Here is a 26,630-nt window from a genome sequence, read left to right as displayed (position 1 = left end):
TTGTCTCCAAAAGTTAAATGAAAACTTAAACAGGTAAACATCGTAGCGCCTTATAAGGGCTGTGGCTGTTGAGCGTTCCGTTAAATAATCAGAAAGGATTTTATTTGGCGGTTACAAACCATTTTTTGCCGTCAGTGTTTATGAACTCATTCGCTCCCAAAGACGTGTTTTTACGTTTTGTTTTGCTTTTTTAAGAGTGCGGGCATTCAATCCCCGGTAGTATTTTTCCCCCCTGAGTATTTTGTCAAAGGAGGGTTGAAAAAATGGCAGTAGTAAGTAATTGATTACTTTGGATATATGCTCTTTTAGCCATGTATGTAAATATATATATATATATATATATATATATATATATATATATATATATATATATATATATATATATATATATATATATATATATATTCAAAAATCCATGGAAAAATCAAGAAGTCGACATCAGATTTTAATCATTGTTTTGATAAAAACAACCAAAAAAAAAAAAAAAATCCAAGATTTTGTGACGCCATTCTTGGCTCATACCCATTTATCGAGTTGAAAAAACAGTCGATGCCGTGTTTGAGCGGTTAGAAACGAGCTTCCTTTGCCCATACAGTGGGTTGCGAAATTTCTTGTTTGTCTTTTTGTTTGTGTGCTTGTCTCTTCATTTATAAAAAAACATTTAGCAATGAGCTTTCAATGTGCTGACTAGCTTTAGCATTTTGTTACTAAGTACCGCAAGTTTCGCTATTTTTTTCTCACGCTTTCAACCCTGCGGCTAATAGTTTAGTGTGCCGCACCTGCAGTTTTTCTTACCAACCACCAGGGGGCAATCTCACAGAAAACAAAGTGCGCATTGATTTTGACTTTGAAATACTATTTTACTCGCCGCCAGGGGGCACTCTCCGCTCGTAAACGCAATCAGGCATGCCACTGTTATGATGGTGCAGTATTCTAACAATCCGAGTATGTTGAAATATATTTCTAAGAGCGACTGATAGTCCGGTGCATGACAAAAATTGATTATTCGGGTTTTGCTGTTGCTTAGCCCAGAACAAATGTTAGCATGAGCGCTGTGCGCGTAAGTGTGTGTGTTACCTTGGAAGTGAGCGCTATCTTTGACTACTCCTGGCCCAAACAAGCCTTCCAAGATGCTTTCAAAGCCTGCCAAGAACACAAGTCCCGTTAGCGTCCACACATTCATCATGTGACCACAGCTAAAAAACACAGTCTATAAAGAAACACTTTGTTGTGTGTGAATATACACACTATACGTAGGCGTGTGTGTCAGAAGTCTTTGTGCGCTTCATGCAAACTGACGATAATGATTGAAAAAAAAAAAATCAGACCGCATCACTGTGTCAATGAAGACTGACACAAACACTCATTGGCGGCCATTACTTGATACGCGCACACACACGGTGGCCAAGGTTTTGCTCGCGCGTACGCCTGCTAAAATATCTACAAAGGCAAGCCTGAAGCTTATTATGCTTGCTCTCACACACACACACACACACACACACACACATTAACTCGCACATCTATCGTAGCGGGGACATGATGCAAATAAGCACACACACACAAAAAAAAAAAACCCTGCAAACTACAGTCCAAAATAGTGCAAGCATAACATCTCAAAACATTAAAGTTACTATTAATCATCAAACATTTCATGTTCACAAATCATCTCATGGGCCCGGCCCGCGGTCCGGACTTATTTCCCCTTTATGCACAAAAATGGTAAAAATGCAATAATACCAAAGGTAACTACGCTGTATATTGATATACTTATGAAATTGAAATAGTAATATTTATTGTGTCATAATTAGAGTATTATGACTATTGGAGACTTTAGCATTATGGGAGTCCAGGCTAAGCCTATCATCGAATATTGCAAATGTCATAAGTTGGCCGCTAGCGCCACCCGGTGGTTGTGGGGTGTCAACGCAAATATTTCTATTGTGCCCCCTTCGCGAGTTGCCATTGACAGAAATCGGGGCAAATGCATGATAAGATGTGGTTTTCAAGATGTCCAAAATTGACAATGTTTCCAATTTTGAATGGCAGTAAATGAGTCCGACATGGGCTAAATTTGACATCTGCGGGGTGTCCCTCTCGAGCTCCCGTTTGCAATCATTGAGAAGAGACGTCAGGACGCCATATTGAATGTCAACAAGGTTTAACAATATAGGCAATATTTTAGCCTCCCGGTATTTTTTTGTGTGCTTTTCCTTTGATATCGCACATCAAAAAGCTCAAAAAGCCCAAGTTGGGTCAAAATTTCCCCCAGGGTTTAATGTGAAAAAGGATACAGTTTTAAGTATACTTTTGTTAATAGATAATTATGTTATTTATAGTCTGCGTGGAGAGTGGGCGGGGCATGAAACATTGACTCTTTCCTATCCTAGGGGGTGCCTTGCAAAATACAATTGAGACGTACTGGCCAAACCTGAAGCAAAATCTCATACCAAGCTATTCTCCAAAAGCAAGTGTTGACCTTCAAAAAGAAGTCTGGACTCTCGGGGTCCAAAAAAATGGTCCGCACAAGTACAAAATGTCCTCACAAAGACGGTAGAACCTAAGTTACACACACATACACACACAGTCTTTCTTCTCTTTAGCACCAAGACTAGCGCGCTAATGTCACTCACTTTTTATTAACTGTAAACACCTTGCTGTCGCTGTTGCCTAGCGACCGCATACCGTCCAACATAAAAACGTACACAAGGAAGCCCCCCACGCGCACCGCCCCGCCCCCCCCCCCCCAAAAAAAAATCCACCAAAACCCCCCGCCGACGCCCGCCTCCCCTCCCCCGCCGCCGCAACCTCCCCCTTATAGAAATGAAAGCGGAGGCAAACAAAGACGTGTGTGTTGAAATGCAAAAAGGTTCATAAAACACATGAATGCAGTTTGGTTTCTTATTCAAATCAAATATCCGGAAAAGATGACAAACATCACTTTCAGAAAAAAAGAAATAAAGGGTCAGCGAAGCACTTTGAAAGTTTCAAAACATGTTCTGATTGGCAGAGCGAACGATCCGTGCTATAGCTAGCTAGTTAGCTTCAGGCTAAAATTAAAGCGCGAAAATCAATCGATGATCGTATGTATCAATCGATACCAGGTAAAAACAGGCCAGTATTGCCGATACCAATGCCAAGTACTTTTAGCTTTATGAAGTATTATGGTATTTTAAATGTCTGACTGAGAACGTTTTAAAAATGTATTCACGTATTCATTCCTCATAATAATATTGAAGTGTGATGATTAGGATTCATCAAAAAAACAAATAAAGAAAAATGAAACCCTTGCTATTTTTCCCAATATTTTTCCTCAAATTCAAACCAGATAAAACAAGTATCAATTTCATGTATTTTCTTTAAAAAAAAAAAAAAAAAAAAGAAATACAAGATTCAAGAGTTTGATCAATCTGTGCAGATTTCGGTTAGTGCAGGTATTTTGAGGAATGTAACAGTAACCCTAAAATACGTACAAATCAATTCACAGTGCTCTCTTGTTTTTTTTTTATAAGTACATGGAAATCGATTAAAATCTTAATCGCCCAGAATGATTGAAGAAAATCAAGATTTTTTGGGGGGGTAATATGGCCTAGGATTTGCTTATGATATGATAAGACGTATTATGTTACATTATACAGTATTATATAATAATTCTATATTATTAATATGATTATATTATATACAATTTTATTATTATACAGTATATTATATTATTTTGTATTTATATTATACGTATATAATATATTTATATAATTTATATATTTTATAATAAATATTATAGTCACTATATTTGCTGTAGGTATATTTTTGGTATATACATTTTTGTATTATATATTTTATATATTTGTTTTTATATTTTAACTGTTATATTTATCATATTACTATCAAGTATTGTTTCAAAATTTGCAAGAATGCTAAAAATATAGATCATTGTAAATATGGCCATTATACTGTAATTCCATATTATTATTATGACGATGTTATATTATTTACAGTTCGGTTAACAGGCAGCCACAGTCGAAAAAGCTCAGCAATGTAGGTCAAACACACACACACACGCACACACGTAGAGGCATTCTGTATATATGTATATACATACATATATACATTACATGCATATTTTGGATATTTGGACATTGTAAGTAATCAGAGAATTGGGGATCAGTGAGAACTGATACCGACGCCAGGTATCGGAATCGGGCATGCCTGATTTATTTCAAGCAATTGACACACACAAAGGGGGCTTTTCTATTGTAGTGGGGACATATGATCAAGGATGCATTTCCTAGCCTCTTCAACCTAATCTCAACCCTAAGCCAGTTCCAAGCGATACTCCAAAAGAAAGTCTTGACCCTCAAAAACGTGCAGGGTCCACCAATACGCCGTCCGCAGGTGCAAGAGGTCCCCACGAAGACGGTAAAAGCCGCAATTTGGTCCCCGCCATGCAGCCAAAACCAAGAGGCGCGCAAACACAAAAATACGTTCACTATTGTACAAAAAGCTATCGCTATAAATTGTAGTTTTTCGTGGCGTGTGCGGCTGCGTATACGCGTGTGTTTGCGGATTTGTGTTTTGTCTACGTGAATGTTTCCTATGTGTGTTTTCTACATTTCTCTTGTTTCTTCCATGCATGCGTGAGTGTGTATGTTTGTGTATATTGTCTACATCCTTTGTAAGACTCTCCATGCATGCGTGTGTGGATGTGTGTGTACATTCTTCCCTAAGTGTGGCTGAGTGTAGTGTCTACATCCTTTGTGAGTCCCTTTCTGCATGTGTGTGATTAGTGTGTGTTTGTTTGATCTGTTTTCAACCTGCTTGCTGAATTCCAAATCCAGCATGTGTGTGCGTATGTGTGTGTGCGTATGTGTGTGTGCGTATGTGTGTGTGCATGCTCGCAAACATGTACAAATCTGTCGCCGATCTGCAGAAGCTCCACTGTGTCACTTCCTCTCACTTCACAGTCCAACAGCACACACACACACACACACACACACACACTCCTCTGACTTCACAGTCCAACAGCACACACACACACACACACACACGCACACACACACACACACAGCAATGTTCAGTTGTTTGAGAAATTCTTAGAGGATGATGATGGGACTGTACTTTTTTTTTTGACCCAAACAATCTGCCTTTGTTTCACAAGTAAGCGCTTTTTTTTTAAAGATGACTGTAATTGAATGGTAAATTAAAAACAAATCAAACAACAAGCTAACTATTGTCACGACTAATTCATAAAATGTAATAATATTGATAATAATAATAATAGTGAGAAACCTAACAAACTAAATACAGTATGAAAAATAAAAAGAATACATATTCTAGAATAAAACACAGAAAGGTATCAATAATAATCATATTAATACATGAAAAATGAATGAACGTATCCATAATGAAAAAAAGGGTAATCATAATAAAAAGAAGAAGAAAAAATTGAATGGACTAAAGTAAGTTAAGAATGAAATCCAACAAACCACCAAACAAACTAAATACGGTACGATCAATACAAGTAATAGATATTATAGAAAAAAAATACAAATAATAATATTAATAAATAATAGAGTGATGACAAGAGTAACAATAACAACAAAAACAATAATAGATACTAATGAAAAAATAGAATACTGGAATTAGTCCAGCCTTCTATTTTTTCATCAGTATCTATTATTGTCAAGCAAATAAGAATGAAATCCAAAAAAGAAGCTAACAAACTTGCATAAGCTAATGAACAACCTCAAAACAATAAGTTCAAACAAAAAAGTACCAAAAAAAGTGGAGTTCCAAGTGAGGAAACTTGTGTGTAAACGGGGAAGCGCGCGCGTAGGAAGAGTAAGGAATGTTGACGTTTCTTGTGACTAGCGCACGGCAGCTAAATATAGCGCAGCGTGAGCATTCATAATTCAGCACGACCAAAGCCCGCTTCTCGGCCAATCAATAGCTCATTAGGGCCGGGGAGCGGGCGGGGGGGCGGGACTTGGGTCGCAACCGCACTTGACATCCATTCAGCTTCATTCATTATTTACATGCCTCATTTAGCTGTTAGCATTAGCATCGCTTCCCAAATGCTTTCTGGCCGTGATGGGGCGAAAACAAGCTTCCGTGTTGTCGGCCGCCTCGCGCTTTCCGGCGCCGTATGTATAAAAATACAATCAAATCATTTCAAAATAATATAATCAATGATGACAATACTTTTGACAATATCTGTGTACTTTTCTAGTCTTTATAAAAAGGGCATCCCTAATACAAATATGTTTAGTTTTACGATTGTTTTTTTCAATTTGCAATTTCAGGATTGGAAAAGGTGTGTTTATTTATTTATGTATTTCAACGCTAATGTCCCCTGAGCTCAGCCATTGTGGACAGATTACACGAACCAGGTATGAACTGGTTTAAAATAAAACTTCTCAAAATGAATTTCCAGCTACACGGCAACATTCGGCGCTAAACTAGCTTGTCTGACAGCAGAACTGACTCTGCAAAAAATCCTTTTTCTTGTGTCCACTGTCATGTCCGTTTTGTCTTAGCAAAGTGAAATGCACCCCACCCAAACACGCGAGACATCATGGGAAAGCCTCGGACTTAGGAAGCCGACCGCTAGCTACTCATACAAGCTAGCGGCTAGCTTGAATGAGAATAGATGCAAACCCAAAAATTGGTTCCGTTCTGACTTTCGAAGATTTGCATTTTGGAAGCCGTAACAAGAAAAATAATAGACGATACACCCAAAATCGTTTTGTCCTTTGAATGAGCGATGTGTTCGGAAATGGCGAGAAATTCCGCAAAGGCGCGCTAGCCCCAATAACCCTCAGCTGTTTTGATTTGGCGGTCGACAGGGCGAGCTTTGTGCCCGATTAAAACCGCAACATGGAAAAACATGTTCCGGGGTAAAGACGGACACGCCGTCAAAATTCGTGATGACACGGCGGCGTCACACGACGCGTCAGCTGACGTGCTGTTCCAACTTTTAAGTGGAAATAACTAGCAGAATAATTCGCACAAGCCCCCTTATAGTTTTTGATGTTCGTTCCGGGACGCGGCGGTTTATATTAGTCCAGTGGTTTCGAGGCGGCGTCGGCCAATGACGCGGGCGTGCCGACGGGACGCCAAACGTTTGTCATTTTCGGAAACGTTTTGCACTCTCTCGTCGAGTCACTTCAGATCTTAGCTATGATTAGCCAAGAAAAATGAGCAAGACATTTTTCCGGCGAATAAAAAAAGTCGTCAAAACCGTATTGAAAGTTATTCGGGGTGAAAATGACTTCTGATTGGGCCGTTATATGCTAACTACTTACAAAATAGTCATGGCAGCCTCTACGAAAATTGCATGACATATATAATGATAGTGTAACCGTTTGTGGTTTTACAAAATCAAAATTTTGTTTAACGACTATTTAATTTTTTTCTGCAAACACTGATAGTTACAGAGTATTGGATTTTAACAGTTGTGCAAAAAAAACAGTTGTATTAACAGAGTGCGTGCATTTGTGAATGTTTGACTGTGTGTGTGTGTGTTTTTTTTTTTACTTTGTGTGTTTGAGTGTGTGTCTGTGAGTACATGCATTTGTGAATGTGTGTTTGATTGTGTGTGTGTGTGTGTGTGTGTTTTTTGAATTGATGAGTGTTTGTGTGTCTGTGAGTGTGTATTTTGACTGACTGTCTGGGTGTGTATTTGTCTGCTTTTTTCATTTGAGTGTGTGCAATTGCAAATGTGTGTTTGACTGTGTGGTGTGTGTCTGTGAGTGTGTGTTTGTGTTTTTTTATCTTGGTGTTTATGTGTGTTTGAATGTGCATGTGTGACTGTGTGTGTAATTAGTTACGTTTGTGTGTCTGTGTTTGCAAAGCTATACTTGCGAGGACCACTGAGTTTTTTCCCGACGTCGTGAGGACATTTCGGAGAAGCGAGGACATTTAGGTTGGTCCTCACACGTTCCGAGCTTTTTTTTGAGGGTCAAGACTTGCTTTTAGAGCAAAGCTTTGAATTGGATTTTGGTTGAAGTTAGGATTAGGGTTAAGTAAAAATGCATTATGTCAATTGATGTCCTCTATATGCATCTGTGTGCGCTCGAGTGTCTGTTTTTGAGTTGCGTGTTTTCGTGCGACTGTGTGCGTCCACCTTACACAAATATATGAGGAGTAATGAGGAAAAAGGAAAAAAGCCGAGCGTAAACAGTGGACCAAAGGCGTGGCGACACACGCACGCGCACACGCTCACGCACACCTCCTAAACGCGGCGTGTCGATTCAATCTGACGCTTCTCGGTGAACCAAATCCCTAATCTCATCTCATCTTTTTCTCTCAAGAAAAAAAAAAAAAAGCAGGATGAGCTAAAAGGGGGCTGACACGCACGCACATCCACACACACACACACACACACACACACGCAGAATTCCAATCAAACACTCACTGGATCGCTGGAGTTTGCAATCGATTGTGCAAATCAACACAGTAATTCATGGCCACGCCCCCCCACACAATAACAAAAAACACACACATTGCAGAATTTTAACTGGGCGTCATGTTACTTAGCGTTAGCGCGGCGACACAGCAGCAAGCACAAGGAAGAATGAAAGGAACCATCAGAAACAAAATAAAGCTAAATGTGTGTAATATAGCAACAGAACAATGCTAGGTGCCACGGTAACTCTCACTTCTGTGGTTTAGCAACAAAATAATGCTAGATTCGAAGCAAACCAATCAACGCTATATGCTCACATGACATTGCTGTGAATGCTATTGTCACATTGCAGTTAAGCCACAAAATTACGCTTCATGCAAACGTCACACTACAACTGTACGTCCACGTACCGTAAACAGAGAATTGCTAAATGCTAACTTGATGCTGCTGTTGCAAAGGCTAATGTCGAGCTAAAACAAAATCGAGCTACATGCTAACGTCGCATGAATGTTGTCCAGCTATACTGCCGTTTAACAGCACAAATTACATGTTGACGTGCAAAATAGTGCTAACGTCACAAACACGTGATGAAATATAGCTGAAAATGCTTATCCAGCAAAAAACAGCATTAAAACTAATCTCAAGCTACAGCTGTATGTCCAAAAACTGTAAACGGAGTACTGTATTACTAAATGCTAACTTGATGCCGCTGTCGCAAAGGCTAATGTCGAGCTAGAATAAAATCGAGCTACATGCTAACATCACATGAATGTCGTCCAGCTAAACTGCTTTTTGACAACACATTCTCGACGTTGAAGTACTAAAAAAAAAAAAAAAGTGCTAACGTCACAGAGTGACAACATATTGCCAAAAACGCTCGTTTAGCGCAAAAACAGCATTACCGATGAATATGAGTCTCAAGCTACAGCTGTATGTCCAAATACTGTAGAGTATTGCTAAATGCTAACTTGATTCAAGCTACAATAAAATCATGCTAACATCCCATGAATGTTTTCCAGCTAAGCTGCAGTTTGACAACACGTTAGACGTTGATGTGCTAAACAACAAAATAGTGCAACACACACAGGGACAAAATATTGCTGAAAACATTTAGTTAGCAAAAATAAAAACAAATACTAATCTCAAAATATTGTTGTGGAAAAAAAATAGCACTAATGTATTTAATGCTATTTTTTCGTTATCAAACGGCGGTTTAGTTGAAAAACAGTCATGTGACGTTAGCATGTGGCCGTTATAAAAGTGGATTGTCATGCTGTTTAAAAAAAAGATAGTGCCTCATAAAAGACAGCAAAAAAAAAAAAAAAAAACGGTGCATTTGCACATGCACACAAACACACGCGCGCACACACAGCTGTTGGTCATTTGAGTGAAATTATCGCGCTAATGAGATAATTAAGCAGCGAGGACTATGGGAAGGAGGCCGCTCAGCGCTAACCGCCAGTAAACCTCCCAAAGTGACGTCAGTCGCCAAGAAAGCGCCCATTGCGAGCGTGAATGTGCTAACGAGAAGCTAATTGATAGCAATTAGCAGCGAGGTGGGTGTTGCAGCGGGGGGGCGCTGAAGTGGGCGTCTTTAACAAGCGCGTTCTTTCATCCTGCGCCAATTAATTCAGGGAGAAGATTAAGTGATGGCTAAATTTTATCCAATGTGATTTTTTTTAAATGCTAACTTGGCAGCTTTGCCGCCAAATTTCATAATTGAGTACATGCTAGCAAGATGAAATCAAGAGCTAACGTCAGGCAAATATTGACAAAATAGCGCTAAACAAGGATGTCGCGCTACTGTCGTTCAGCCAAAAAGTTTATAACATTGATACCTTCCTGCCAAATTTCACTGATGATTACGTGCTAACAAGATGACACACAGAGCTAACATTAGGCTACTGTTGGCCACAAACACCAAATGCTAATTTCACACTACCAGCCAAAAATTATTAATTATAATAACGCCTTACAACCAATTTTCACTGTTGATTGCATGCTAACGAGGCAACAACAAGAGCTAACGTCAAGCTACTATTGGCAAATCAGTGCTGAACGCTAACGTCACACTTCTGTCACTAAGAAAAATAAAGCTAATAGTGGCTTATTCCATGCTATAAGACAAGCTAACAGCACATAGACGCTAGCCTCATAATAATGTCGTTCAGCAACAAAAACCACTGAATGCTAGCTTATGCTAATTGTGAACGTCAAACTCAGCGCTAACGTCCATTCAGCAACCAAAATGATCTAATTGCTAGCTATTGCTAATAAAATACAGCTATATGCCAACCGTATAAAGGCTAGCCTCAGCAACTAAATTCTACTGAATGCTAGCTCAAGCTAAAGGTTAACGTCAAACTAAACGCTAACATCCATTCAGCGAGAAAATCGATCTAAATGCTAGCTAGTGCTAAATGTCACCATCAAACTCCCAATAAAATACAGCTATTTGCTAACCTCATCGACGCTAGCTTCGTAATACTGTTGTTCGGCAATGTCTATTCAGCCACCAATCGGATCTACACAAACGCTAGCTAAATGCTAACAAGAACTTTGTTCAAGTTGGACGACAAAGACGACTACGGGACCGGCGCGGCAAAAGGCGTCGGCATGGTTTGCCGGGGGCCGTCAAGGTTGCGCAAAAAAAAAAAAAAAAAGGAAGCACCGCGCAGCGGAGGCGGCGGCGAGACTCATTGAGAGCGTCAAACAAAAGGAGAACGAGCTCGCGAGGCGCCCGGAGAGCAAGGTAACATTTTTTGTATTCTTTTCCTTTCAACGACCTTCTTTAAATTCCTTTCAGGCGGCGGAACAAATTATTCCGGTGAAAAGACGCCAAATGAAAAACGCGAAAACATTTCTATACGGGAAGCTAAAGCGGCGACCTTGCCTTTTCACTTCCGCCGACAAGTACTTTTACCGAGGTGAGCAGCAGGTTGACGCGCTTCTTATATTCACGCGTTCTCAAAGAACGACTTTGTCACGTCGTTTTGGCGTTTTGCAGAGAAGAAAATTAAGCGCAAAAAAAAATCAATATTCCAGCATCTTCTTTGTTCATATTACATCTGTTAACTTAGTTGACGGTACTTGAAAATTTTACAAAGAAAAATAAAAGTTTGGGACTGTTTTGTAACGAAATAAAAATAAAAGTTAAAAATGCAGTAATGAATAAAAAATTTAAAAAAATCTTCTTACCTTGTGTTAAATTTATCATGCTGAATAGTTAGTTGACATATATTAGTCATTTTCTTTTTAATGCTCGTCTAATTTCACGATTTTTTTGGCTATTTTTGAAACTATTTTTTTGGGAAATTTTTGATTTTCAAATGAAGAAAATATATATGTCATATATTTTTGGTATTTTGCAGAGAGGAAAATGAAGAACTTTTAAAATTGAGCAGAAATGAAGAAATATTTTAGCATTCTTTAAACCTTGCCTTCAATTTATCATGCTGAATATTTCGATTAAAGATTTTTTTTTTTTCAATTATAAAGGATGATTATTAAATATAAAAAGGCAAGCTGAGCAAACGATGGCGAGCATGCGATTCGCGGTGACGTCCCAGAACGCAAAGAAGCCGAGCTAGTGGCCGGCAGAAAATCCAATTTGCGCAGGCAGGACCCGGGCCACCTAAAGCGGTGGGCCACACAGTGGGGGTAGGGGGCTTTCATTTTTCAAAGCTTTTTAAAGCTCCCGATTAAAGGCGGCGGTGAGGAGGCCGCCGGCTAAACTAAGACCACAAAAATATGCAGATGCATTTCACAAATATGTGAAGGATATTTGTATGTTGACGATTTTTTTTTTTTTGCAGAAATGTAATTTCCTTTTAGCTTTTCAAGGTCACAATATTTAGATTTGATAACATGTGCTTTTAATTAAATTTACAAATATTTTTTGTTTTTGTTTATTTTATTTTATTTTGTTTATTACAAATAATGTATTTTTTAAATAAACAAATAAATGATATTTATTCATTCCAAACATATTAATCATTATTATATTATTATTTTATATTTCACAATCATAACAAAATTTACTTTGTTTTGTTTTATCCAAAACATGAAAAAACTTTTTTTTTGTTTTTCTATTTTTTTCTATTTACAAACTATTTTGTAACTGTACTATTTTGTAACTGTACATTTTTTAAAGAAATAAAACTTTACAAAATTGTATTTATAATGCTTGTCTGTGTTTCACAAATTATACCATAACAAAATGCACTTTTTAAAAAAAAAAAACAACACTTTTTTGTATACTGTATATACAAACTGTTGTTAGTTTAATGGGGTTTAAACAGCGAAGGAACACCTTTTTTTTTTTTTTCCCCCCTTGACTGGGGTTCTCCGTCAAACATCTAACAGCCTAAGAGAGTCACATGACCCGAGCCGCGCCGTCGTTTTGGGATGTGAGGCCAAAGCTCCCGAGGCTGGCTGTCTGTCTGCTGAGCCGCCGGGGCACGTGGGTAAATTCCTCCTGGGATTTAAAACCTCAGGAAGAGACAAAGGAGAGCACGCGTGAGAAGAAAAGGAACCGGCCGGGCGCTAATGCTGAGCGCCGCCTTTACACGCAAATTAGCGTCGCGCCGAATTCCTTGAAAATGAGGCCCCCCAAAATCCAATTTCGATGAGCGCCATGAAATTTGGAAGACATGTTTATCATGAGTTGACCCACAAAAAAAAAAAAAAATGAAAGCCTCGGTAAACAACCCCAAATAAACAACAAAAACAAACATAAAACATCTGCCATTTTGGCAATAAAGGCCAAATTTGGCCATTTTTTGTGTTGCTTTGGCCATGCTTTTCATGTATTTTCTATATATTATTCTATATTTCTACATTGTATTTATTATTTGCTTGGTAGGACTAAAATTCTTAACTTTTTCCGACTCCTTTGAACATATAAAGGTTCAAAAGGTCATTAATATATATTAATATTATATTATTAATATATATGAATAAACCTGTAGAATGAAATGAAATTGTACCTTGTGATTACAGAAGGAATTTGAAGGCAGCATTTTTCTGAGTCAATATGTTGCCGAGGTATTGAAAAGTTAGTAATCCTCCATTTTTGGTGTCAATATCACGCGGAAGCACTCAGGAAGTTTGCCCTTAATTTTTGGCCGTTTTTTCGCAAGGCCCGTTTTCGATTTGACGCTGTTCACATCTTGCCTGTTTTTTTTGTACTTTCTCCCACAACTCAGTCGAACGTGCTTTTCCGAGCTTTGACACCCCGAGGCCTCCCTTGCTGGTTTTCATCGTCTCTTCTTTAGCTTTCTTTCTTTAGCTTTTCTACACCTTGCCGTCGTCACGGAAACCAGGCATTTTCAAACTGACAATACACATGTTAAGATAGGTGGCACAAAGGCCACACACACACACACACACATAGATGCGCGCGCACACGCCGACAACAAAGCCGCACAAAAGGAAGAAGAGAGCGCGCGCTGACCGATGGCTCACACTTAAAGAGAGCCAAATGAAACTAGCGCGCACACACAAAAACACACAAGTGCACAAATGTTGTTTTTGGAAAAAGTTCCCGCACATTTTTTTAAAAAATATTTGTTGTTTTCATTGTAAAGACAAAAATAGCTCATCAAAACTCAAACATATTCAGAGCAAAAGAAAAATCATCACAAACAAAACGAAAAAAGAAACAAAAAGAAAATAATCACAAACAAAACAAAAAGTTATCGCAAACGAAAAGGCAAAAACATTTCAAAAGACAAAAACAGCTCATCAAAACTCAAACATATTAAGAGCAAAAGAAGAAGAATCACAAACAAAAGGTCATCACTAACTAAAAAAAACAAAACAGCAAATCAAAAATGGCAAAAATAAACAAACAAAAGAAAAATAATCACAAACAAAAAACACACTGCAAAGGACGAAATCACACACAAAAACAAAAGGTCATTACAAACTAAAGCAACAACAACAAGATGGAAAAGCAAATCGAAAATAGCAAAAAAACAATATAAGAATAATAATCCAAAAAAGAAAAAAACAAAAACACATGACAAAACAACCGTTCACCAAAAATCACAAACAAAAACAAAAGGCCACCGCAAACGGAAAAGCAACAAAAGACGAAAAAGCAAATCAAATATCGCAAGAGAATCAAAAGAAAATCCATCACAAATGAGAAAACAAAAACATATTAAAAAAGGCGGCCTTTAATCCAAAAATCACAAACAAAAACAAAAGTTCAAAAGTAGTTCATGTAGTTCTCATTTGTGCATTTTTATTCATTTGTTTTTGGGACTTTTTTTTTGGGATGACTATATCTTTTATGATGTTTTGCGTAGTGGAAATATTTATGGTCGTTTTTTTTTGCATTATTTTTTAAAAGCGCTTTCTGCATGTTTTGCCTTGTGTGCAGGTGTTTTTTTTTTTATGTTTCAATTCGAGGTCTGTATGCACGCGCGCACGCGCGCGCGCGCGTTTTGGTCCCCATTTTAATTGAAGGTGTTTTTGCAGCGGGCGCTGTCAGCCAGCTGTGAGGATTGTCTGAAATGAGGGTGAGCTAACGAGGTCAGGGGGCCCCGAGCTGTTAAATCAAAGACATATTTTGGAGCGGCGTATGTGTACGCACGCGTGCGTGCGTGCGCGCGCGCGCGCGTTATCATATGATGTTCACATGAAGCGGAGCTGCAGGCGGAGGACAAAGAAGCTCACAATGTTCTTCTTCTTTGTCTTCTCCGAGGACGCCTTGGTCTCGTTCGGACATTAGGCAAGTCAACTCTGACCTATTTGCAAAAGCGCCGCCGCGCCCCCCGCGCTGCGGCTACCACCCCCGCCCCCACCCACGCGCACAAATGAATACCGTAGGTACGCTCACGGGCAGCGAGCTCGGCGCCGGACAGATGGCGGCGTGGAAACGGACCGGGATCCAACATGCCGATTTTTCCCGCTTTACGACAACTACAATTCCGAAATTCAAATCGGGTCTCGTGCGCCTCGCGTGGCTAAAACGCTGGTCTGCAATTGGTCGGCGTCACCGAGATGCCATATGCCCGATCTGGTAGGCACCGCTTGAATTATTCTTTCCTCAAATATCCTCCTGAGAGCCGGCTACGGAGGTTGCATTTGCGTCCTCCCCCCCGCCCGCGTCCAGTCCGTCCTTACTCTCAGCGAGACGGCAAAATGACTTGCTTCCTAGCCAAAACCTCTATAGGAATGCCAGGATATCCTCTACTGTGGACACTAGGACTTAGGAGGGTAGCAGAGTCAAAAGACAGAGAAAGAATGTCCACTACCGAATAGGTTTACTCGCAGAAAGTTTAATATCTTCCTGAGATCCAGCCTATTCATTTGTGTCCACTGTTGTGTCCATTTTGTCTCAGCAAGACAGCAAAGTAAATCACAGCCAAATGAAACGCCAGGACGTCATCTTCTGCTGGACGTAACGGGGTAACTCAAGAGCCCGAAGATCATGGAACAAACACAAATGTCCACTACAGCGAACACGAATTCATGGGAGGATATCAAAGAAAAAAAAAAAAAATTCCAAAACTTTTTAGGCGCTCGGATTTTTTGGATAAATTTGACTTTTTTTTTAAACGCGGCAAGGGCGAATGCGGAAGCCATTTTGGACGCTCGTGTGCTCCACTGAGTTTAATGGGGCACGTGATCTATACATACGCACAACACACACATAGAGCGCAGACCTTCAGGGAGCATGCCCACAACAATATCTGACATATCACTGACCCAGACCTACATACACAAACATGCATGCACGTGCGCACGCACTCTCACACACACACACACATATATATACAAAAGGGGGGAGGTTTAACAACTGGTCATAAATATTTCCCTTTTTGAAAATCAAAGGTCTGCTCTACTCTTAATTTGCTGCTGCGTGTGCGTGCGCGCGCGTGTGTGTGCGCGATGAAGCGCAGAGGCTTGCAGGAATGGGGGAGGGTCTCCCCAGTCTAATAATATTGACACACGGGAGGAACAGAGGAGGCCGCTTGCATGAATATTACATATTAGCAGTAATTCGGAGGAATGTTCCCTCCGTCGCAGACACACACACGCACACACACGCACACGCACAGATGTAACTGTGCGAGGGGTCCAAAGGTGTCAAGTCCAAAGAGTGCGTGATAGGCTGAGACACACCTCAGCGCTCAAAAACATACAAAAAAAGTCCTGAAGGCGGTTTGGCGACAATGTAAAAACTAGAGCAAAACAGAACAAATCTCATCTTCATATTTTCTCGGGTTCATGACGTTGGCGTTTGTTTGCTGAATGACATCACACAGGAAGCACGTCGCATGACCTCAAACTAAACTTACATGCTCAAAATAATCTAAGAAGAAATATATTTGCTCCCGTAGTTGTGTAAATGATGCCAAGAGCTTTGGAAATGGCAAATAAAAACGATGAAATAAAACGACCTAAAAAGATTTGTTTCTGCACTCATCACCAACACACCAGCACCATTTCAAGGCAAACAAAGGAACTGCATTCATATTGTCAATTGCTACAATTAATATAAATAATTTAGAGGGTTTATTTTTAATTACATCATGTATTTTGAATTCCATGATTACTATGCGCTGTTATTCTAATATGTGTGTGTGTCATAGTTTTTGTTGCATTTTTATATCGTTAATATTATTGATTTAAAAGGTTTAGGGCCATTGGACGATTTGGCTAATTATATGTAAAAAGCGACTCAGTCTCGGCATATGCTCAAAATCCAGTGACTCGGGCTTGGACTCGGGTGCAAAAACAAACAAACAAAAAAATGTTTTTAAAATTTGATTTCATAAGGTCAATCTTGTGGCGCGGCCGCGTAACATGACGGTGGCATGGCGCACAGGGCGGCCATTGTTGCGAGAGGGCGTGTTCGAGTAGCGCAGAGAACACATTACACACACACGATGTGGAAAAATATGCTGATGTTCACGCTTGACCAAAAAAGAAAAATCCTGTCATGACGGAACGCACACTTGAAAAAAGAACTGGACGGGCATGGTGTGACTCCTGTTTCAACGCCACACAAAGCCCAAGCGGCACTTGGATGTTTCGCCCTCTCGCGCTTACAAATCGGCAGCCAAACGTTTGAGCTTTGTTTGCCAAAGTACACATGAACATGAAGGTCAAGGCCATGCTGAAACATTCAAACCAAAAATACAACATTTGTATCCAATATAACGAATATACGGATTGGTATTTTCCGCACTATAAGGCGCAGCGTATTCTTCAACGAACGCTGTATTTTAAAACACTTTTCATCTATAGGGCGCGCCGCGTTACGAGGTGCATACAAAATAAAAACGTAATACTTGCTGTATATTATTCATTTCATCATGGCATTTTGGGGAAGAACATTCAACTCATTCATTGCCAATGACTTCCTTAGACGTCCATTTTTCCTAGGCCGGCATTGAATGAGTTAATTATTTGACCATATGTCGTTGACATGTATAGAAGAAGAATAATGCATTACTTGCGGCAAGCGGAAGAACATTTAACGCATTGACTGCCAATGACGGCTATAGACGTTCATTTTTCCAAAGATGGCATTGAAGGAGTTAATTCTGTTGTGTTGATGTCATCGCCAAAAAAGGGTGAAGCGGGACACACGTGGAGTCAGGAGAGCTTGTCGGAAGCGTAATTAAGTTTGTCTACGGAATGCAATTCGTTTGATGAAGTTAGATTCAAGATACGTGTTTTTTTTGTTTTGTTTTGCTTAAAACGGTCGCTGCTCTTTGCCGCTTAATCAACTGACAAATTAAGAGAAACTGGATTGGCAGCAAACCTTTGAATTGTACATGTAATTATGCGCCTTGATGAGAACTATCCAGATATGTAATTAGTATGTCAGCGCGCCATAAAAAAAGAGCTTTCTAAAATCACAAGCAAAATGCACAATAAAAACCCTTGATGAGAGATTTTCATATATGTAAATAACTTTGCAGCCAACGCTAATTTGATGACCTAAAACAATCCTGTGGAAAATATACAGAAAAAAAATCATACTGAGTGAAAATAACTTTTCACATAAATTCAACATTCGTAGATTGTGCATAACTCGCTTAAAGGGATAGACGTTTTATTTTGCCATATTTAGCAGTAAAAGGTTCATATTTAGTCTATAAGTCATTTGAGAAAATAATATTTCATGTCCAATTAATAAAAACACACTTTTCTACTTGCTGTCGGTCGAAAACGACATCGCCGGCGCTAGAGGCCGGATCAACGACCAATGGTGGCTGGTGTGTTGGTCATGTGATGTTCACATTTCTGTTTGTTGATGTTGGGAAATGAAAAAATGTGTTTTGGAAAGTACTAATAGGAGGTCAAATTAAATTGATTATCAAGTGAGCTCATTCAATCCCAAAGGGTTAGATGTCTGGACTTAAAAAAAAAGTGAAAATACGTTCCTGGCATAAAATGAAGTAGCCACAATAAAGTAGTAAACAATTAGCATTCTCCCACTCGAGCGAAATCTGGATTTCTCGATTTAGTTCATTTTCAAATCTTCGATTCTTAAAACGACGAACGAACGGATGGTTCGATTTATTGCCCGGACCTAGATGCAGCCCTGCCGATTAATTCGTCAACCTACCTTAGCTTGATCACTAATTTTCTTGAAACGGTCAGCTTTTCGACTCCCCGAAAAGCACAAACTACATTTGCAACAAAGCCAATCGTGTCACGTGTCAACTTAAAGGGGGTGGGGAAAACTATCACAATATGCAATTTGGTTGTCAATAAGATCTAACGTGATGACATCATGGCTAAAAACGCCGATTTCTCCGCTTCAAAACGGTTAACGAATTAGCCGGTGCTAAATGACCAAAAAAAAAAAAACATCGGTAAGGAATTTCCTGATGGGTAATTATTTTGAGGGCCTTCATTTTGTAATAGATTTTGTGACACAGTGTGACCAAAGAAATGGTTGTCTTTTCCACGGTTAAAACTCTCCACCTCTTTTTAAACCTACAAGTGTGACCGACTCCATCCACTCCCCCTCCGATGTTTCGGAGGAATTTGGAGCCTGCCGTTCGCGTCGCACACTAACTCCTTTGTTGAAAGACCACCAAGGAGATGGAAAACACATTTAAAAGAACAAAACATAGGACTGCTTCGAGTGAGTATTTTGGAATTTTGATCAAAGTAAAAAAATATATTTACATTTTTTTGTTTGATGAAAAAAAAAAAACAAAGACAGAAGACCAAGGAACCCATTTCCACTTAAAATTAAAAACACAGAAAACACTTTTGACTCAGCGCGTTCAATATTGATCAGTAGCAACAGCAAGCGTGTCTTACGATCGAAACGACAACAATCTTACAAAGAAAGTACAATTCATAAACGCTCCAGATTCCACGATGACGGAACAACGCATGTCATCGACGACGACTGCTCAAAGCCGCGCCGCCATTCCTCACTACAAAATGTAATATCAAGGGCGTCCAGAGGAGGCGAGTCAAACAAAGCACAGCTTTATAACTGTTAAAGGGTGTTGCCCATCGGCCCCGCTACGAGTTGATCCACGGACCGGTACTGGGCCGCGGACAGGCCCTTGGGGACCCCTGCTATAAACGCCGCTCTAAACGCTGGCGATTAACAATCAAATATCAGCGAAAGCGACTCATTGTTTTTTTGTGTTAGGAATCGGCGATTGAACGAGATTTTGAAACAACGGCGCGTTTCGGTAATATGCTAAGTCGGAACGTGATTTACGCTGGGAGGCAGGGACACCGTAATTGCGACATGCTTTTCCAGAGGAAAAAAATATTACAGTATATAACCGTATATATAAAATATAAATATACAGTTTACATACAGTATACATATTTACATATGTACAAATAAACCTTGTGAGTCTCGACCACTCGTTGACGTCGTGGGCTCAACTTAGCGGCGTTGGCTGTGAGCTGGAACGCACGCTAATTAATGCAAGATGACACAGTGAAGACATTAGATGTCGGAGGAGGCGTTTATGTTAAAAATAAAAAGTGCCACATTTGACGCCACCCGAGAAAATATGGCGGCTGTGCCCACGCGTCAATTAAGTACTGCGAGCGTCTGCAGCTGTACAAATGCGCGCGCGCGCGCGCACACAGGTGCAAATCAACACATCGACGCGCACGAGCGCAATCAAAACGTCAAAAGCCGGGAAACAAACCTTGACAACTCAACATTTTTTTTAATGCAATATTTGAAGGATTTTGTGATTTCACTTTGGTCGTACGGAGGCAGTGGACCTAGCATTGTTACTTTAGCGTTTTAGTCATTAGTCGAGTTAATGCTAACACTTAGCCGCCAGCTAAAATGACTTTTGGTCATCAGTGGTTGAAACTAGCCGTTAGCAAAAAGCGCCGTCGGGCATCGGCGGAAGCTAACCGGGCTTTTGATCAACGGCGTTTGAATGCGGCTATTAGCAATCGGCTAATAGCTACAAAGACGACATATTCAACCCGGGAAGAAGATTTAAAACTCTGGTGACATTTCTACTGACGGCCATCTCGACCTTCACCCCCTGCATGCGTGCGCGTACGTGTGTATTGGTGTGCACACACTCGGGTGGGCTTGACACCTAAGTGATGGTGACAGAGGAGAGGGAGACGGAGGGCCTGAAGCTGGCTCGGCCGCCGCGCAGCTGCCCTTGTCATCATCGTGGCGTGAGCGTGTGTCTTTTTCTAAGACGCGAGATTCAACCGCACCGTTCAGTGCGAAATTAGAAACAAGACTAGAAAATGCCATTCCTGAAGACGATAGGGTTGAAGGCAAATACGTTGCATGAATGGGAATGAGATGAGCTGGCGTGGAATGATGTTGACTGTTTGAATGGCTTGAACCCGTGGAGAAATGGAAACATTACAGGTGAAAAAAGAGAAAAATCTTCAATGTACTTAAACGCTAAAAATTCAACATTTCAGAAAGAATTTTGGCCATCGGTAAATATCACTGTGAGCAAAAAAAAGAACTAACAGGTGAAATACTGAATGAACTTGAAAATGTTGAAATTATTGAGGGAATTTTGCTCGTTAAAATGTTGCATTTTATAGGAAAGAGACTTTTGGGCATTGGTTAGAATGATCTGAACAGTTAAAAGATTAAACGGCTAGAATAGGTCGAAAGCGTAGACGTTTCGGGGGGAACGACTTGAAAACAACTGCAAATGCTGCGGGTATTATTCGGCAAAAATGGGGCACAGGATACGAATGCTCGGAAACGGCTTGGATAGGTCCGAAAAAGTAGATCTAACGGGCGGAAGCTTCACTTTAACTTTAAAAGAAGACATCGGGAGAAAAAAAGAGGGGCTCGGAAACTACGAAGACACTTTGTTTTGGTCCGACGCATGCGGCGCTTCCGAATCCTCTCTAAGGCGGCCATAAAACAACGAGTGTTAGAAAGGGTCGATATTGCGAGTAATCCACCGGCGCCGGTGCTTTGCGCTCATTAGGAGCTGTTTGATGTTTCAATGGGAAAGCCGGCTCGGCGGGAGAGAGAAGACGTCTCACTCTGCTGGGAGTCACCGCGATGCGATGCGATGCGATGCGATGCGATGCGATGCGATGGGACGGGACGGCGGGGAAAGCGGAGCGCGCTCACTAGCGAGCTCTTTAGAGGTGCGATCCGCATTAGTGGCGAAGGGTGAGCGCTTGCCTGTGTCCACAAAAATGCTACATCTGGGATTTGTTTGCCAAGTGCTTTTACACAATCTTTTCCGTTGGCCCAACTGAGATAAATGGATGGGCGGGAACCGCAGCGCCACGAGGATTGGGGACGCGCACCTTTACCATTACGTTTACCAAAATGGACACCATACTGCGCAAGGACAAATTTCTCTACTTTCTTCTGGCAGAATTTTAGCCAAGGGGTGGCACATTCCTGCTAGTATGATCATGTGTCACCATCTGGGTGAAATTTCAGCTCCCAGCCTTCTTCTTTCAATGCTTTGGTGTAAAATGCGCCTCATGTAAAGCTCACAAGATTGGACAAAAAAAAAACAAATGGGGTTAAACCAAATATAACCAAATTGACCTATCCGCAAACATCTCTTACTGGATCTGAATGGACAATCTGAATCAGATCTGGTTCCGGCGGAAAAACAATTATGTTTACGTTTGATAATGTTATGTTTATATTGCTGCCTCATATGCAATCTGAATGAGGTCCGGATTCAATACAACAATAATTTAGTTGACATTTGACCATGCTATGTTTGAATTGCCATGAAATATGTGATCTAGATCAGATCTGGATTCAACACACCGACAATTCCGTTGAGGTTTCACAATGCTATGTTTACATTGCCGTAAAATATGTGATCTGGATCAGGTCTGGATTCAGTACAATGCCAATTTTGTTGAGAAGTAACAATCTTATGTTTACATTGTGTCAAATATGCAAACTGGATCAAGTCTGGATTCAATACAAAAACCATTCAACAATGTTATATTTGCATTGCCTCCAAATAGGGAATCTGGATCAGGTCTGGATTCAATAGAACAATAATTCCGTTAGGCTTTGACAATCTTATGTTTACAATGCTCCCGAATATGCAAACTGGATCTGACTTGGATTCAACACAACAACAATTCCTTTGACATTTGACAAAGTTACATTTACATTGTCGTCAAATATACAATCTGGATCAGGGTTAGGGTTGTCCTAAATCAGGGGTGACAAACTGGTTTTAGCTTGCGGGCCGCATAGACAAAAATATATTCCCATCACTATGAACCTTAAGACAGTATCATTACTATTAATCATAAAACCCTTTAAAAAAAAAAATCAGCTCATTTTATACTTTACAACATCATTTCGCAGGCCGGATTTCACTCATTTGCCGGCCAAGACCGGCCCGCGGTCCGTAGGTTTGACACCCTAAAAATGCTCACTAATTGATTTTCAGCTCTCAGTGGGGGGGTTCATGCTCAACTTTTGCACCCATTTCTATGGTTCTTATTCAAGCACAAAACCAAGACTGACATCTTGAGTTCTGAAATCTAATTTGAAAAAGAAGCTTTAACACCATAAGGCAAATGCCCGCCCGATTGTTTGATTGACAGCCTCCATACATTTCCATTAGCACCTTGCTTTGGTGTCGTGTGTGGTTACCGCGGTGTTTAATTAGCTGCGGATGGGAACAATGCTGGGGGAGGCAGGGTGCTACTAAAAGCGTTTTTAGCAGCATTTTTTTTTCGGCGGGGGGGGGGGCACTTTGCTAACAAATTGGACTCTGACCTGAATATAACACTGATGCTTTTTTTGCTAGCAGTGCAGCCGTATCCTTTTAATCTGATTGTTTTGTGGCGATGCACAAACAACCTGAAAAAAAATAATAACAAAAGGGATACTTTTAACCACAATTAGTTTTTTTGTTTTCTTTAATCTTTCTTGTGTCATAATTAACTGTAAGAAACAATAGATAAGAAGAGTGACATCATTTGTTAGCAAATCTGATCATATTTGCTGAAACAAGCATTTACAGCAATTACAGTACATCCAGAATATATATATATTTTTTCTTTTTTTTCTAAGAATAAACAAAACCTCAGTTGAGGCTTGTCAAAAAATGTTTGCTGTCTACTGGTGATTAGTGTTATTACAAACAACAAACTACAGATGACTCCTGCATATTTACAGCGCGGATTTTGCAGTTTGTCACCGATTTGCATATTTCAATTTTTCAATGTATTTTCAACTCAATTCTTTGGGCAAAATGTTTATTCAATCGTTGCCAGCATTTTTTTAAATCTTTTTTTTATGGGGTTTGTAACTACTGATCACTGTTTGATCCGGATTAAACTCAAATGTGACCAATCTGATTATCTTCGTTTGTCTAAACAAGCGTTTACATTGCATTCAAATACACAACGTGGCTCTGATCTGGATTCAACGTATTTGTTTCTTTATCCGTGCAAACACATCAACATTTCATATGGGTTTTTTTTGTTGTTTTTTTTGATAATTTCTAAAAGTAAACAAAGCCAGATTTGAAGCCCGTCCCTTTATCCGCTGGCGACTCGGCGGCCCGCTCAGCTCCATTATTGTCATGATTGTCTCGTTAGCGCAGAACGCACTGCCTCTTAATATTCATTAATTGTTCACGGACGTCCGGGTGACGCCGCCTGTAATTTCATTAACGGTCAATTTTCGCTGCGCTCGGCCATGAACGAGGAGGACGGGGAGGACGAGGATGCAAAAGCGCAAGGAAATAGGATGCGGGATGACAAGGGAAGGACGATAAGGCCAACCGGGAAACAGGAGCGGGAGCCACTGAAACTTACGGTAATCACCTTTTAACTTGCACAATTTTTCTGGCTTGACGGTCATCTTATTTGTATGTGCACAACTTTACAGGAGTTAAGGTAGTTGCTCCTTCAGATGATTACACAATTGAGGATGGAGTTTGATACTAACAAGCAAAATTTGCCAACATTTACGGCAATCTGATCTTCATGTATGATCTTTGTGCGGAATTTATGGTAGTTTTACATGCGTGACTATTTCTTTTTTATTGCGATCGAATCATTTCCTGTGGGATTAATGATAATGTAGTGCAATAGTGCGAGGATTTTTTTGTAGTATTATTTTAACCTGCGAAGGTTTGAGGGAGTTTACAGTACAATTAACCTTAACAATTGTTTTCTTATTTTGTTTGGAACTCGTCAATAGGTTTTGATGGTGCATGAGTGTTAGGTGAATTATGATCATTCCATTTTCCAATTTTCCGAGATATATGTAATCTAAGAATATATGTATTCCAATGAAATTCACAAATTTTCAGGGATTTACGTTACTATTACTTTCATCTGTGGAATTTTGAGAGAGTTTACAGTACAAGTAATAATAACATAACAATAATAACATATAATAACAATAATATTGTTTTTTTTATTGGAATTTATCAATAGGTTTTGATGTTGCACAAATATTCGGTGAATCGTGGTAATTTCATTTCACAATTTGCAGGGATACATGTAATTATTCGAAAGAAATGTGCAAATTTTAGGGATTTACATGACTCTTATTTTGACCTGTGGGATTTTTTTGCAATTATTTATATTTTTATAAAGTTTATTTGGAGCGGGTTTGGGTTTTTATGGGGATTTTCCCCCCTGTTTGTTTTTTTTAAACCTAGTCTTTCATGTAAAACGTATACTGAATGTTTATATGAGTTTTTTGAACATTTGGAGGAATTTGTAATTTTTTTTTATATTCTCTAAATCACTTTCAAAAGGGAACAATATAATGCAGTTTGCTGCTGTTTGTGGCTTGTTCACTATCGTTCCGTGAATAGCGGGGGTCAACCTTATTGTTGCCATGTAGTTTTTTTCTGACAATCTGCCTTGCCATCAGAAATAAAGATCAGAAATTTCCGCCTTTTTTGTGTGCATTCAAACAAGAACATCCACATAGCGCACATTCTTGACCAAATCCTTCCCGATGGTAACACAATTCACCAACCGCTGACCTTCAGCCTCCAAGAAGCAAAATACACAGGCACACACACTTTCTATCAGACGCTACATCCCAAACTGGTTTTTGCACACACACGCACAGAACACACATACATATTTCATGACAATGATCAAAAGCTGTGAGGGAAAAAAAAAAAAAACAGCTCAAATATGACCTAAACAAAGGAGTCCTTTATTGAAAAAAGGAATTGACAAAAAGGTAGGCGGGCCCAAGTCAACATTTTGTGAGCCTGCATGTGTATGTGTGTGTTTAGTCAAAATACTCCCAAGCTCGCATGAGCTCACATGGTGTCGATGTCCAAAGAAGAAGCCAACCAAACCCAGGCAGGGTTCACATAACTCGCTAAACAAAAGAAGCGTGGATAAACACACATGCGCGCGCACGCACGCACACACACACACAGGCACACAATGGAAGGCTTATATACATTTGGACCAGAAGCGTACACAGGCACATTATGTACAAATTTTAAGAAAGCCACAAACTAGCTTGTAGTCTGGAACTTCTCTTTAGCATGAACCCATTAGTTAGCGTGAAGATTATTGTTAGCATGCAGTATGTAGCTTGTGAATGGAGTATTCATGTAAACAATCCCGAGCAGGCAGCAGCGAGCGTGTAGCCTGTGACTTTGCAATAGTGTGTGGCATCTTGTTAGCATGTAGCCGCAGGTTATTTTGTAAACTAGAGCTAGCATGTGGATTCTTGACTCAATGTAAATGACTATAAGGCCTTAGCGTGTAACTAGTAGCTACTTAATTG

At 39.8% G+C, this 26,630-nt stretch overlaps 1 protein-coding gene across 3 annotated transcripts in view; it reads right to left on the bottom strand.

Moving 5' to 3' along the window:
• lcor (ligand dependent nuclear receptor corepressor) overlaps positions 1 to 26,630 on the bottom strand; it is a 52,767-nt gene that overhangs the window by 14,912 nt on the left and 11,225 nt on the right. For all 3 annotated transcript variants that reach the window (XM_088419102.1, XM_088419101.1, XM_088419103.1), the window contains one exon: positions 1,078 to 1,143. In XM_088419102.1, coding sequence (XP_088275228.1) covers positions 1,078 to 1,143 — 66 coding nt within the window. The remainder of the gene's footprint in view (positions 1 to 1,077; positions 1,144 to 26,630) is intronic.

The sequence above is a fragment of the Hippichthys cyanospilos genome, chromosome 7, assembly GCF_059441005.1.
Source record: "Hippichthys cyanospilos isolate Australia breed blue-spotted pipefish chromosome 7, RoL_Hcya_1.0, whole genome shotgun sequence".
In the NCBI taxonomy this organism is placed as follows: Eukaryota; Metazoa; Chordata; class Actinopteri; order Syngnathiformes; family Syngnathidae; genus Hippichthys; species Hippichthys cyanospilos.
The sequence above is the reverse complement of the archived record's forward strand: the minus strand, read 5'-3'. Positions and strand labels throughout refer to the sequence as shown.